The sequence below is a fragment of the Coregonus clupeaformis genome, chromosome 38 (assembly GCF_020615455.1).
Source record: "Coregonus clupeaformis isolate EN_2021a chromosome 38, ASM2061545v1, whole genome shotgun sequence".
Classification (NCBI taxonomy): Eukaryota; Metazoa; Chordata; class Actinopteri; order Salmoniformes; family Salmonidae; genus Coregonus; species Coregonus clupeaformis.
Window position 1 is genome coordinate 1,546,428 of NC_059229.1, and position 15,775 is coordinate 1,562,202.

The following is a 15,775-nucleotide window of genomic DNA, read 5'->3' on the forward strand; positions in this document are numbered from 1 at the left end:
ATAGCAACGTGAGCTAGCTAGTTACATTTCTTAGCAGAGATTCCTAGTGCATGGAATATTTTGCATGGTCTAACCCTTAATTAGCAAAGCTCTTCCAGTATTTTGGGAAACTCAACCTTTCACTTGTTGTGCTTCCTTTTTTGGATCCATCTCTAGCCTTCCATGTCTGAACCCAAGTCCATGGAGTCCCTGGGTTCTGGCTGTGGTGTTCCAGCCCAGAGAAGCTCACAGTGGGGTCCAGAGATGGTCTCAGTGAAGCTGGAGGACTGCAGTCAACCACTGGAACTCAATGTGATTGTCAAAGAGGAATGGGAGGAGAGAGAAATCAAAGAGGAGAGAGCAGTCAAAGAAGAAGAAGAAGAGAGAGAAGTCAAAGAGGAGGTAGAGGAGGAGAGAGGGGTCAAAGAGGAGGTAGAGGTGGAGAGAGGAATCAAAGAGGAGGTGGAGAGAGGGGTCAAAGAGGAGGTAGAGGAGGAGAGAGGGGTCAAAGAGGAGGAGAGAGGAGTCAAAGAAGAGGAGAACAGGGATGTGTCTACTCCAGATCTAGAGGAAGAGGAGGAAGAAGTAGATAGTATCAGTGACCCAGGTAAGTTCAGGTGTGGAGTACGGAGAGAGGTTGGTGCCTTGGCGACCACAGGGGATTCCAAAACTATTAAAGTGCTTCTGCTTGCATAAAAATGATTTTAAAGCCCCTTTCAATGTTCCCTTTCTAATTCTAACCCCATATCTGTCCATATTCTCACAGGAGAGAGCTCCAACCCAGGTTCAGACAGTGAGCCCAGTTCCACAGCATCAGGAAACCCTAAACAACACAGACAGAGGAACTCAAGACAGAAACATCACCACTGCATGGACTGCTTCACTAGTTTCTATGAGCCAGAGGAGTTGAGAAGACACACTTGTAGGCCCCACACCTGCTCAGATTGCAGAGGCAGTTTTATCTGTCCAATTCACCTCAAATCACACCAACAGACTCTCAAAAGAAAGAAAACGTACCCGTGTTGTCATTGTGAGAAGAGTTTTCAGACCCCAAGCAGCTTGAAGAATCACCAGCTTACTCACACAGGAAAGAAGCCTTTCCGCTGCTCCCAGTGTGGGAAGACTTTTGATTCGTCATTACATTTGAAGAGACACCAGAGAATACACACAGGGGAGAAGCCGTTCCACTGCTCCCAATGTGGGAAGGGTTTCAGTAATGAAGGAAATCGAAATAAACATCAGAAAATACACACAGGAGAGAAGCCTTACCACTGCTCTGAGTGCGGGAAGAGTTTCAATCAGTTATCACATTTAAAGGCACACCAACAAACTCACACAGGAGAGAAGCCTTTTCACTGCTCCCAGTGTGGGAAGGGTTTCAGTCTGTCATCATATCTGAAGAGGCACCAGCTAACGCACAGAGAGAAGCATTACCACTGCTCTCATTGTGGGAAGAGTTTTAAATTGGAAGGAAGCCTTAAGAGTCATCAGAGAATACACAGTGGAGAGAAGCCCCACCACTGCTCCCAATGCGGTAAGAGCTTCAATCAGGCAGGAGACCTAAAGAGACATCAGAGAATACACAGTGGAGAGAAGCCCTACCACTGCTCCCAATGTGGGAAGAGCTTTAGTCAGGCAGGACGGCTAAATGAACACCAGAAATATCACACAGGAGAGAAGCCGTACCACTGTGATCAGTGTGGGAAGAGTTTCCATCGAGTAGGACACCTAAATAACCACCAAAGAATACACACAGGGGAGAAACCGTACAGCTGTGAACAGTGTGGGAAGAGTTTCCATTGGGAAGGATACCTAAATAACCATCAGAGAATACACACAGGCGAGAAGCCTTACCACTGCTCTCAATGTGGGACGAGTTTCACCTGGTTATCGTCCCTAAAATATCACCAGTTAAAATGTCAGGGTAGTTCCACTATTACTATTATTATCCAATATTGAATTTTAAGACATATTAAATGAAGTGCCCTTTAATATAGACCACATTGTGAATTCAAATCAGGTTTTTAATATGAATAGACTTGCTAAAGTTCCAAAATTCAGCATTTTGAAATGTCCCTCTGTGTCACTTCTAGGAAGATTTTAACCCACTTCATCCCAAAATGTCTCCAAGCTTCACCATCATTGTAAAACATTGTAAAGCCCTAGTTGTTGCTTTGAGTCATTTCTGAAGATTGTTATTTATTTCATGTGGAAACATTGAACATCTAATACTGAACTCAGAGTAAAAGCAGGTGAGCTGTTTTTTTGTGTGGTCATTTTCTGGTGTTTTGTTGTGAAAACTGAGTGGGATCCTCTGTTAGCTAGAAATGTTTTAACTATTTCTTTTTTTGTGAAGCTTGCATTCAATTGCCAATCCCTGTTGGACACAACAAGCTTCCCCCTGTCATAAGGGGTGTCATGGCTGATTTTAAGAAATCGTCAACCATGTTACGGTCAACCCTGTTACGGTCAACCCTGTTATTTATTTTGCACTTAATCAGCACTTACTACAGTCATTTTTTTTATTTAACCGCTTGAGATGGGAACACCTGTTTTTATTAAGTTGAACATGTGCTCTTTATGACAGAAAGTTACAATTATGTGAAATCCAGCGTTTTTTTTAAACCAATTTGCACTTCACAAAAGGTACCAAATTGGTGGAACGACCAATTACATCCCTGCCTCTTCAAATCAAATCGTTATTTGTCACATGCACCGAATACAACAGGTGTAGGACCTTAAAGTGAAATGCTTACTTACAAGCCCTTAACTAACAACAGAGTTCAAGAAAGAGTTGAAAAAATATTTACTAAAGTAAAACATTTAATAAAAAGTAACACAATAAAATTATAACTGGTACCGAGTCAATGTGCGGGGGTACAGGTTAGTCGAGGTAATTTGTACATACATGTAGGTAGGGGTAAAGTGACTATGCATAGATAATAAACAGCGAGTAGCAGCAGTGTAAAAATGTAAATAGTCCGGGTGGCCATTTGATTAATTGTTCAGCTGTCTTATGGCTTGGGGGTAGAAGATGTTAAGGAGCCTTTTGAACCTAGACTTGGCGCTCCGGTACCACTTGCCGTGCGGTAGCAGAGAGTAGAGTCTTTGACAATTCTTTGGGCCTTCCTCTGACACCGCCTAGTATAGAGGTCCTGGATGGCAGGAAGCTTGGCCCCAGTGATGTACTGGGCCGTACGCACTACCCTCTGTAGTGCCTTACGGTCGGATGCCGAGAACTTGCCATACCAGGCGGTGACATAACCGGTCAGGATGCTCTCGATGGTGCAGCTGTATAACTTTTTGAGGATCTGGGGACCCATGCCAAATCTTTTCAGTCTCCTGAGGGGGAAAAGGTGTTGTCGTGAAGAGGGCACGACTGTCTTGGTGTGTTTGGACCATGATAGTTTGTTGGTGATGTGGACACCAAGGAACTTGAAACTCTCGACCCGCTCCACTACAGCCCCGACGATGTTAATGGGGGCCTGTTCGGCCCTCCTTTTCCTGTACTCCCCGATCCTTTGTCTTGCTCACATTGAGGGAGAGGTTGTTGTCCTGGCACCACACTGCCAGGTCTCAGCCTATAGCGAGGAGGTCAGTCTCATCGTTGTCTGTGATCAGGCCTACCACTGTTGTGTCGTCAGCAAACGTAATGATGGTGTTGGAGTCGTGCTTGGCTACACAGTCGTGTGTGAACAGGGAGTACAGAAGGGGGCTAAGTACGCACCCCTGAGGGGCCCCAGTATTGAGAATCAGCGTGGCAGATGTGTTGTTGCCTACCCTTACCACCAGGGGGCAGCCCGTCAGGAAGTCCAGGATCCAGAGGTAGGTGTTTAGTTCCAGGGTCCTTAGCTTAGTGATGAGCTTTGTGGGCACTATGGTGTTGAATGCTGAGCTGTAGTCAATGAACAGCATTCTCACATAGGTGTTCTTCTTTTGTCCAGGTGGGAAAGTGCAGTGCGGAGTGTGATTGAGATTGCGTCATCTGTGGATCTGTTGGGGTGGTATGCGAATTGGACTGGGTCTAGGGTTTCCGGGATGATGGTGTTGACGTGAGCCATGACCAGCCTTTCAAAGCACTCTTGGCAGTGTTCTGCCGCATCAGAAGAAAGTTAACTTCAGACCCAGATGTGAAAGTAGATTTTATTACTTGGTGGTACAGACCTATCTGTGCACACGCTTGAGTGAGTGTACAAACATTTTTTGATGGACCTAATTAGTAAAGATACGTATTTTTAATTTTAACCCTCCACTACACACATTATGATAGAACCATGCAACAAAAATGTTGAGGCCATTTTAAGTGAGAAAAACGAATTCAATGTATTCTGTTTTTGTATATGTTGCCATGGCAACACTGTGCGACAACGGTAACAATATGGAAGTACTAAAAACAATCAGTGATTTCCTAAAATCAAGAACATTTTATTTCTGTAACTGTTGATTGTCTTATTTGAAACTAATAAATGTGTAAAAAAACAACAAACAATGTGGTTTTCTAATAGAAATTAGGTGAATTATAATTATTGTTTTTATTCCTTCACACTGTCTAAAATTGTTTTTTTGTAAAAAGTTTACTCTGGCCATATTTTATTTGTAAGTAAATATAATAATAATAATAATAATACAAATATTAAACAATTGTTTTATCCACGCATATATAACTAATATTGTTTAGCCATAATGTTATTTTACAAAAATATGTTTAACTCATATTAGTCATGTCAATATTACAGAAAAAAAAACAGAACATTATGATTGCACTGTCTTTTCTCTACAATAAGCCGCCTCCAACATCGTTTTAGAGAATTTGGTAGTACGTCCAACTTGCCTCACAACCACAGACCACGTGTAACAACGCCAGCCCAGGAACTCCACATTCGGCTTCTTCACCTGCGGTATTGTCTGAGACCAGCCACCCGGGCAGCTGATGAAACTGAGTATTTCTGTCTGTAATAAACCCTTTTGTGGGGAAAAACTCATTCTTATTGGCTGGGTCTAGCTCCCCAGTGGGTGGGCCTGGCTCCCAAGTAACTCAGTAAAATCGTTAATTATTGCATGTTGCGTTTATATTTTTGTTCAGTATATTTGTCGGGGACAGAACAATTTAAACATACGATTCAAAACATGATCTCTCTTCTGTTCTTCTCCACCACCTTTTCTCTCTCTGTCCTTGGTTGCAACGCTCACTACTGAGTTCCAAACTGCCTCTGGAACGTCAGCACAATAACTGTTCGTCGAGAGCTTCATGAAATGGCAGAGCAGCCTAAGATCACCATGCGCAATGCCAAGCGTCGGCTGGAGTGGCGTAAATCTCGCCGCCATTGGACTCTGGAGCAGTGGAAACTCATTCTCTGAAGTGATGAATCACGCAACACCATCTGGCAGTCCGACTGATGAATCTGGGTTTGGCGGATGCCAGGAGAACGCTACCTGCCCAAATGGATAGTGCCAACTGTAAAGTTTGGTGGAGGAGGAATAATGGTCTAGAGCTGTTTTTCATGGTTCGGGCTAGGCCTCTTAGTTCCAGTGAAGGGAAATCTTAATGCTACAGCATCAAATTACATTCTAGACAATTATGTGCTTCCAACTTTGTGGCAACAGTTTGGGGAAGGCCCTTTCCTGTTTCAGAATGACAATGCCCCCGTGCACAAAGCGAGGTCCACACAGAAATGGTTTGTCAAGATGGGTGTGGAAGAACTTGACTGGCCTGCACAGAGCCCTGACCTCAACCCCATCTAACACCTTTGGGATGAATTGGAACGCTGACTGCGAGCCAGGACTAATCGTCCAAAATCAGTACCCGACCTCACTAATGCTCTTGTGGCTGAATGGAGGCAAGTCCCCGCAGCAATGTTCCAACATCTAGTGGAAAGCCTTCCCAGAAGAGTGGAGGCTGTTATAACAGCAAAGGGGGGACCAACTCCATATTAATGCCGATGATTTTTGGAATGAGATGTTGGACGAGCAGGTGTCCACATACTGTTGGTCATGCAGTGTGTATAAACAGAATCAAACAAGATCCTATAAGATACCAGGAGGATCTTAAGAAAACAAAAAGAAAGATACCTCAAGAGAAAAGAAAGCTGTGAACTGAAATCCATCTCACAGCTTTCCCAGTAAGAAAAAAGGAGGCCATAGAAAATAAACAGAAGATCAACAATCCAGAAAAATAGTGGTTATGGAGTCATACCTGTCAAAGAACACACCACCACACTCACCTGAAGTCTTACAGCTACAGAATGATGACCTACCTGCCCCTCAAATGACTCCACATCTATGTGATTGTTTTGGCCCACAGACCGTGATAATTCAACAAACAGAGGCAGACAAAGCACAACCTTCCACTTCCACCTACGCAGCACCACAGCCAACTCCTAGTGCAATACAGCCCATTGCAGACATACATGAGGGACTGATTTGAGAAGTGTGTTGTGAAATATGAAGAGCCTTACCCTGGTCTTATGCAATTTGTTGATGCAGAGAGCTGCTCTCTACTCAAGACGATGAGTTGTGTGGGAGCCAACAGATTATTTTGGCCAATGAGAGAGGACATTGTATGGTACCAACCAGAGAATGTGGTTGGGCTTGTTTCTGAGTCTCATCCAGTGACAAAACGGCATATGATGCTTAATGGCGTAGTCTGGGAGGAAATTTGCTCTCTCGTTAAGCAATAGAGTGCATTAAGGGCCAAACCTAATCTTGAGTGAGCACACACCTGTCTCATTAGTCTGAATCAATAGACTGCAGCCAGTGAACAATAATTTGCACAGCTATTTTCAGGTCTCTCCAGAGATGTTCGATACGGGTCAAGTCCAGGCTCTGGCTGGGCCACTCAAGGACATTCAGAGACTTGTCCCGAAGCCACTCCTGCATTGTCTTGGCTGTGTGCTTAGGGTTGTTGTCCTGTTGGAAGGTCAACCTTCGCCCCCAGTCTGAAGTCCTGAGCGCTCTGGAGCAGGCTTTCATCAAGGATCTCTCTGTACTTTGCTCCGTTCATCCTGACTAGTCTCCCAGCCCCTGTCACTGGAAAACATCCCCACAGCATGATGCTGCCATCACCATGCTTCACCGTAGAGATGGTGCCAGGTTTCCTCCAGACATGACGCTTGGCATTCAGGCCAAAGAGTTCAATCTTGGTTTCATCAGACCAGAGAATCTTGTTTCTCATGGTCAGAGTCCTTTGGGTGCCTTTTGGCAAACACCAATCGGGCTGTCGTGTGCCTTTTACTGATGAGTGGCTTCCGTCTGGCCACTCTACCATAAAGGCCTGATTGGTGGAGTACTGCAGAGATGGTTGTCCTTCTGGACGGTTCTCCCATCGCCACAGAGGAACTCTGAAGCTCTGTCCAAGTGACCATCAGGTTTTTGGTCACCTCCCTGACCAAGGCCCTTCTCCCCTGATTGCTCAGTTTGGCTGGGCGGCCAGCTCTAGGAAGAGTCTTGGTTGTTACAAACTTCTTCCATTTAAGAATGATGGAGACCACTGTGTTCTTGGGGACCTTCAATGCTGCAGAAATGTTTTGGTACCCTTCCCCAGATCTGTGCCTCGACACAATCCTGTCTCAGAGCTCTATGGACAATTCATTCGACCTCATGGCTTGGTTTTTGCTCTGACATGCACTGTCAACTGTGGGACCTTATATAGACAGGTGTGTGCCTTTCCAAATCATGTCCAATCAATTGAATTTGATGAAGAAAGCTTGTCTGTCGAAACGTTGGTTATTAGGATATTAAATGATAGCATCTGAGCTCCTAGAGTGTGCTGCTCTCCTTTTCTTTTTCAAGTGTTTTACTCCGTTAGCCAGCACCTCGCCTAAATAGGTGTGCGTTTCTTTCGCCTCTATATCAATCAATTGAATTTACCACAGGTGGACTCCAATCAAGTTGTAGAAATATCTCAAGGATGATCAATGGAAACAGGATGCACCTGAGCTCAATTTCGAGTCTCATAGCAAAGGGGCTGAATACTTATGTAAATAAGGTATTTCTGTTTTTTAATTTTAATACATTTGCTAAAATGTCTAAACCTGTTTTCGCTTTGTCATTTTGGGGTATTGTGTGTAGATTGATGAGGAAAACATTTAATTTAATCCACTTTAGAATAAGGCTGTAACGTAGCAAAATGTGGAAAAAGTCTAGGGGTCTGAATACTTTCCTAATGCACTATGTGTAGTCATTCCGTTCAACCACAAAATGGGAATATCGACACGTGATAAAATATAAACAGCTTGAGCAAAGAAGTTGCTTTCTTTCATAAGTGTGGAACCGTGATTAACTGCTAAAAGGGTCTTCAAGCCACTTCACATATGATCTGAGCTGAAAATCACCATTATCTCCAAACCAATGGGTAAAATATAATATAATCCTATTCATAAAGAAATAATTAATTAAATTGGGCAACGTAGGCATCTAGCGCAGCCATGACGGTCTTGAGAACTCATATCTATTCTCGCGGCGACAGCACATAAATCTCGTTCTCATAAAATAGGGTGTTCTCTAGGTAGCTAGCTACTACAACAACAACAAGAGCTGTCAACTTTCAAAATTAAGTGTCAAGGTAAACTCAAGCTTTCTAACATATTCTAGAACGTTTCCAAATACACAAAACATAATTTAGTAGTCCTATTGTTTGTCCACCGGATCAACAATAAGCCTATTGATCTAGCTAGCTACGTCGTTAGCTTGCTAACTAGCCATTAGAAGCTAGCTAACTAACTAGCTATCATAGCAAGCTAGTTTGTTGATTTGCAAGACGCTGTGTTGTGAATCACCCTATTATTTGTTATCAAGACAATGCCAAATATATGAAGTGTGAATCGTTCATCTTTTAAGATGACAAATCCATTGGCAACCCTGATCAGTTAGTAAATTAGCATGGCTAGCTAGGCCGTTTGTTAGGTAGCTAAAGTGGCTAACTTCATTTCAGTAACCATTGGTCATATTTTAGTGATTACAAATTAAATGTCCGTTTTAGTTCTCGTTTGCTTTAAAGTGGCAATCAGCAGTTGCTACATCCATTTTTGGACATATTAATTAATTATATGTATCCATTGATTCTTGAAGAATGTAACTTATAAAATGCCTCATGAGCTGTTGCACCTCATCAGAACCCAAAATACAATACGTTTGTTTATTTTTTTTAATTAACATTTTTACAAACACTATATAGCCTCAAAACATGGTTAAAACTATAACGTTGCTATTATGGATGGTCAGACCTTCCATCCATAACTCTGTCTATGAATTTGAAAGTGGTTACATTTCTCCAGCCCCGTCCCTCAGCTTTTCACCGCTTTGTTGTTGTTTCTACTGATTTCCGCTTTAAACTATATTTCTCGTAATGTAGCTAGTATTGGAGTGCAGGTGCACACTGCCTTCATAGTCCGCCTAATAATATCCATACCACACCAAACCTAAACAAAAGTTTATTAACTTTATTAGGGTCATATCAAAAGTAAGTAAAGTGATTGTTTATGGTTTGAGGACGAGACTGCGAGTAGGCCTACCGGTAATTCTATTATATTGCGGCAAACACAATATTACAGTTGGAGAAAATGTCTCAACATAATGAAAGAAAACACTTGTTCTATATAAAAGTGGTTTAAACCTTCACAAAAGTGTTGAACCGGCTAGGCATACAGTACCAGTCAAAAGTTTGGACACACCAATTAATTAAAGGGTTTTTCTTCATTTTTACTATTTTCTACATTGTAGAATAATAGTGAAGACATCAAAACTATGAAACAACACATGGAATCATGTAGTAACCAAAAAAGTATTCAACGTAGGTGCACACAGGTCGAGAGATTTGAGGTGACAGACGATGACATTCAATACCGTCTTGCACACTCTTGCCTGCATCTGTAATCATTAGTCCAACAGTTGCAAACGAGAGTTTCTATTGGACAAATTCCAGGTACCTGTGATCAAGGGTGTATTCATTCCGGCGATTCTGTTGAAAAACGTTTCTTAAACTGAAGCAAACTTAACAAATTGGGCAAATTCAGGTATGTTTTTGTTCCGTTTGCTTCCGTTTAAGAAACGTTTTTCAACAGAATCGGCGGAATGAATACACCCCTGATCACGCGTAAAGTTTTATTATTTTCATTAATTTTTTTGTTGTACTTTTACCCCTTTTTCTCCCCAATGTTGTGATATCCGATTGGTAGTTACAGTCTAGTCCCATCGCTGCAACTCCCCTACGGACTCGGGAGAGGCGAAGGTCGAGAGCGGCGAAGGTCGAGAGCCACGCGTCCCCGAAACACGACCTTGCCAAGCCGCACAGCTTCTTGAGTTCACTCTCATAACAGCCACGTTGTATTCCTCCTCTTCCCTTCGCTTGTGGACTTCAATGCACAACAAATCAGCTGTATGTGACCAGGTGAAAAAAACCTTTCCAAGCCAAACCTCTACAAACAGCCTACATCGTTGTTACCATATTAGCTAATATAACTAACGCGTTAGTAAACCCGCTACAATCATGCAGTAACGTTAGTGTACAGTCAGTAAGCAGTTACACCGGGGGCCACGGTGGCAATAAATTAGTAATGCCAAAAGCTTACCTTGATTTGGAAGAGTTCCAGTGTTGTATTGGAAAGTCATAGCCAGCTAGCTAACATAGCATCCCTCTGTTTGAGCAGGGTGTTTCAGTAGGCTAAACTAGCTAGCTGCATTTGTTAGCTAAGTAAGTGAAAAAAAATGACACTATTTCTCACTTGCTTCTCCTTCGTTTTGGAAGAAATTAATTTGTTCAAAACTGTTCAACTGTTGGCTTTCTCTCTCTTTGAGTCAACTACTCACCACATGTTATACACTGCAGTGCTAGCTAGCAGTAGCTTATGCTTTCAGTACTAGATTAATTATCTGATCCTTTGATTGGGTGGACAACATGTCAGTTCATGCTGCAAGAGCTCTTATAGGCTGGAGGACGTCCTCCGGAAGTTGTCATAATTACTGTGTAAGTCTATGAAAGGGGGTGAGCACCATGAGCCTCCTAGGTTTTATATTGAAGTCAATGTACCCAGAGGAGGACGGAAGCTAGCTGTCCTCCGGCTACACCATGGTGCTACACTACAGAGTGCTGTTGAGGCTACTGTAGACCTTCTTTGCAAAATAGTGGGTTTTAATCAGTTATTTGGTGATGTGATTATATTTAGTTATAGTTTCATCTAAAAAGGATAACCTTTTTAATGTTTTACAATTTACATTTTTATGAAATTCACTGAGGAGGATGGTCCTCCCCTTCCTCGTCTGAGGAGCCTCCACTGAATTACACATACCCCAGATCTGTGGCAATTATATCAGACCCGACCCAGTTCCGGAACAAAAGTCAGAATTTAGGACCTGATCCCGGGTCGGAACTCGGAATTTCAGGTCTGTTGGACCCGTGAAGACCTCTGCTGTACAGTGTAATATGAATGTCCAATTCCCACAATATAGTGAATTGTGAAGTTATTTCCCACAGTTAAAGGTCGACTTTGGTCATGTAATACTTACAAATTATGAATACAATATTTGGCCACGGAAGTGCCATTTCTTACCGATATCTACAGCTTCCGTCCAAAAGCCAAATCCTTTGAAATGAAGTCAACACATACTGGAGGAGTCACTGGCTAGCTACAAGTGGCTAGCTCAGCTAACAAACTCGCTATGTTGGTTGTGACGCGCTACATGACCAGAATGCCACATCGATGAACCACTTAAATAAACACCCCATTTCTGTTTGAAAGTTGAGAAAGAGGAGTTTCTCTTGCCCAAAGTTGACCTTTTAAAGTCCCACAATAAGAGCTACGACGCCAATATTTGTGTAATTTCTTCATAATTGTAATCTGTGGGTGTCACTGAGTAGGCTGCTACCCCAGATCCATAGGGAAGGCTGTACATTGCAATATAAGTAGGCTATGCCCCAAATGCAATTTTGAAGTCTATATATTCACATTTGCGATTTCAACAGATTTCTTCTGGGTCTAATTAACTAATTATTGTCTTGTTGAATTTATATAACAACATTCCAACCTTGTTTTAGCATTATCTTGTCCAATTGTGGCATGATTCCACTATTTGCATTTGTTTCCATCAGTTTCATTGGGGGACTTTTAAATTGAAGGCGAAACACCGATTCCACTTATTGCTAACGCTAATGTTGTTCATGACACACACGTAGCTATGGTTGCCATCTGCACTGCAACGTTAGCTAGCTAGCTACATTTAAAGCAGAGATTCCTAGTACATGGAATATTTTGCATGGTGTATCCCTTTTTTATTAGGGTTTTTGTGAAACTCACCTTTCGCGTGTTGTGCTTCCACTTTTGGATCCATCTCTAGCCTTCCATGTCTGAACCCAAGTCCATGGAGTCCCTGGGTTCTGGCTGTGGTGTTCCAGCCCAGAGAAGCTCACAGTGGGGTCCAGAGATGGTCTCAGTGAAGCTGGAGGAGTGCAGTCAACCACTGGAACTCAATGTGATTGTCAAAGAGGAATGGGAGGAGAGAGAAATTGAGGAGGAGAGAGCAGTCAAAAAAGAAGAAGAGGAGGAGGATATAAGCATTAAAGAAGAAGAAGAGGTGGAGGAAAGAGCAGTGAAAGAAGAAGAAGAGGAGGACAAGGAAGGAGCTGCTCAACGTCCAGGAACTGAAGAAGTAGATAGTATCACTGACCCAGGTAGGTTCAGGTGTGGAGTACGGAGAGAGGTTGGAGCCTTGGATCTAGAGGAAGAAGTAGATAGTATCAGTGACCCAGGTAAGTTCAGGTGTGGAGTACGGAGAGAGGTTGGTGCCTGGATAGGAAAAAAAGATCATGACCAGGTAATTCAGGGTGGAGTACGGAGAGAGGTTGGTGCCTTGGATCTAGAGGAAGAAGTAGATAGTATCAGTGACCCAGGTAAGTTCAGGTGTGGAGTACGGAGAGAGGTTGGTGCCTTGGCGACCACAGGGAATTCCCAAACTATTGTAGTGCTTCTGTTTGCATCAAAAGTATTTTAAAGTCCCTTTCAATGTTCCCTTTCTAATTCTAACCCCATATCTGTCCATATTCTCACAGGAGAGAGCTCCAACCCAGGCTCAGACAGCGATCCCAGTACCACAGCATCAGGAAACCATAAACACAGGCAGAGGAACTCAAGACAGGAACATCACCACTGCATGGACTGCTTCACTAGTTTCTATGAGCCAGAGGAGTTGAGAAGGCACACTTGTAGGCCCCGCCCCTGCTCATATTGCAGAGGCAGTTTTATTTGTCCTATTCACCTCATACCACACAAAAATACTATCAAAAGAAAGAAGGCTTACCCCTGTGGTCAATGTGGGAAGAGTTTTCAGACCCCAAGCAGCTTGAAGACGCACCAGCTTACTCACACAGGAATGAAGCCGTACCACTGCTTTCAGTGTAGGAAGACTTTCGGTTGGTCATTCAATTTGAAGAGACACCAGAAAATACACACAGGGGAGAAACCTTTCCACTGCTCCCAATGTGGGAAGAGCTTCAGTCAGGCAGGAGACCTAAAGAAACATCAGAGAATACACACAGGAGAGAAGCCTTACCACTGCTCTGAGTGCGGGAATAGCTTTAGTATAGAAGCAAATCTAAAGGAGCACCAGAAAATACACACAGGAGAGAAACCTTTCCACTGCTCCCAATGTGGAAAAAGTTTCAGTCGGTTAAGAGAACTAAAGAAACATCAGAGAATGCACACAGGGGAAAAGCCATACAGTTGTGATCAGTGTGGGAAGAGTTTCAGTCAAACGGGAGTGCTAAAGAGACATCAGCTAACTCACACAGGAGAAAAGCCTTTCAACTGCTTCCAGTGTGGGAAGGATTTCAGTCAGTCATCACTTCTGAAGAGACACCAGCTAACTCACACAGGAAAGAAACCTCACCACTGCTCTCAGTGTGGAAAGAGTTTTAAATTGGAAGGAAGCCTTCAGAGTCATCAGAGAATACACAATGGAGATAAACCCCACCACTGCGCCCAATGTGGGAAGGCTTTCAGTCAGGCAGGAGACCTAAGGAAACATCAGAGAATACACAACACAGGAGAGAAGCCTTTCCACTGCTCTCAGTGTGGGAAGACTTTCGGTCGGTCATTATTTTTGAAGCGACACCAGAGAAGACACACAGGGGAGAAGCCTTTCCACTGCTCCCAATGTGGGAAGAGCTTCAGTGAGAAAGGAAATTTAAAGCAACACCAGAGAAGACACTCAGGAGAGAAACCGTACAACTGTGATCAGTGTGGGATTTGTTTTAAATGGAAACAAAGCCTGAAAGAACATCAGGAGGCAAAGCACAGTGCAGTGCCCAACACTGACCTTATAATGGTGTTGCCAAGCTGGGCAACTACATATCTAACTAATATTGACTGACTGTATTTGTCATTCTGTTAAACCTTTTTTAAATATATATATTTGACCTTTTTAACACTTTTTTATTTAGACAGCCGAAAACAGAGGGGTCGACAGGAAATTGGGAGGGTGGACACAGGAATTGAACCCCGGTCTCCAGTGGGGAGTAGAGTACATGTAACTGGGAGTGTTAACGCTAGACCCCAGGCTCTGCAGATTATTCTGTGAAACTTGAAGTTCATTTTTTTATATTCTCATATGGAAATGTACTAAAGCGTTATGACATGTGGATCATATCCTTCAGAAATCCATTCAGTTTCTATCTGCATAAATCAATACTTTCTAAACTAAACTTCCATTACCTCAATTCAACCAGCCAGACACTCACCTCTCGGAAACATTTCATGTGCATATTGATGTTATTTCACCAGACTGCGCATGTATCTGTTTTAATGTAACAGTTTTTCTGGGTGATTTGTGATGTTTTACTTGTGCTTCCCTTGACTGAGTTTTTGTATTTTAATGTGTGTGTGTATATTTTGTGTATATTTGTGTTGTATTGTGCACGGCACATTTGAAAAAGAGACCTAGGTCTCTATGTCTTCCCTGGTAAGATTAAGGTAAAGAAATCTATTCTAATAATTACCTGATTTAAAAAAGTTATGGACAGAAATGTGGGTAGAAATAAGGGAAGTTGTCTTTATTAACCAGTGATCTACTATAATGCAGGTATCATGTGAAGTAAAAGTAATGACAAGCACATCTTGTTTGTTTTTTTATTCATGTTTTATTCAGAGAATAATTAGTTTATTCTATTCATATATTCAAAAATTCATTCATTCAGCCCTCCTGTCCAAAGTCCTCTGTGAACTTCAGTGTTGACTGTGGGTCACGTGGTGGATAGTGAGCGTAGCATGTCAGACTGGAGGACAGAGGGACACAGAGAAGACATGTCAGACTGGAGGACAGAGGGACACAGAGAAAACATGTCAGACTGGAGGACAGAGGGACACAGAGAAAACATGTCAGACTGGAGGACAGAGGGACACAGAGAAGACATGTCAGACTGGAGGACAGAGGGACACAGAGAAAACATGTCAGACTGGAGGACAGAGGGACACAGAGAAAACATGTCAGACTGGAGGACAGAGGGACACAGAGAAGACATGTCAGACTGGAGGACAGAGGGACACACAGAGAAAACATGTCAGACTGGAGGACAGAGGGACACACAGAGAAAACAAACAAAAGCAATAGCGTTGTTCACCAGTTAAACGTACGAGTCAGTTTTCAATGCCCTGATGTGTACGTTGAAACAGCATGTTCCAGTATGTTTGTGAGCAGAGAATGTGAATGTCAGTGAACACAGTGAGTATGTCTGTGCTGTGAAGGTGTGTTTCTCACCATGCAGACGATGGGTTCCATCAGCTGGTCGCTATGCACATCCATCCATGTCAAT

General features: G+C 42.8%; 1 protein-coding gene across 1 annotated transcript; it reads left to right on the forward strand.

The window, feature by feature from the left end:
* Positions 1 to 453: 453 nt before the first annotated feature.
* Positions 454 to 15,307, forward strand: LOC121534251 (zinc finger protein 271). The gene is made up of 5 exons (XM_045211665.1): positions 454 to 586; positions 746 to 1,920; positions 10,178 to 10,363; positions 12,307 to 12,640; positions 13,019 to 15,307. Exons 2-5 carry the CDS (start codon positions 850 to 852, stop codon positions 14,335 to 14,337), a joined length of 2,910 nt encoding a protein of 969 aa, XP_045067600.1. The 5' UTR covers positions 454 to 586; positions 746 to 849; the 3' UTR covers positions 14,338 to 15,307.
* Positions 15,308 to 15,775: the final 468 nt, after the last annotated feature.

Coding starts and splice junctions, on each gene's coding strand:
- LOC121534251 (XM_045211665.1), top strand. CDS start 850: ATGGACTGCTTCACTAGTTTCTATGAGCCAGAGGAGTTGAGAAGACAC. Junction 1,921..10,177: donor AGGGTAGTTCCACTATTACT/ATTATTATCCAA, acceptor CATCGCTGCAAC/TCCCCTACGGACTCGGGAGA. Junction 12,641..13,018: donor AGATAGTATCACTGACCCAG/GTAGGTTCAGGT, acceptor ATATTCTCACAG/GAGAGAGCTCCAACCCAGGC.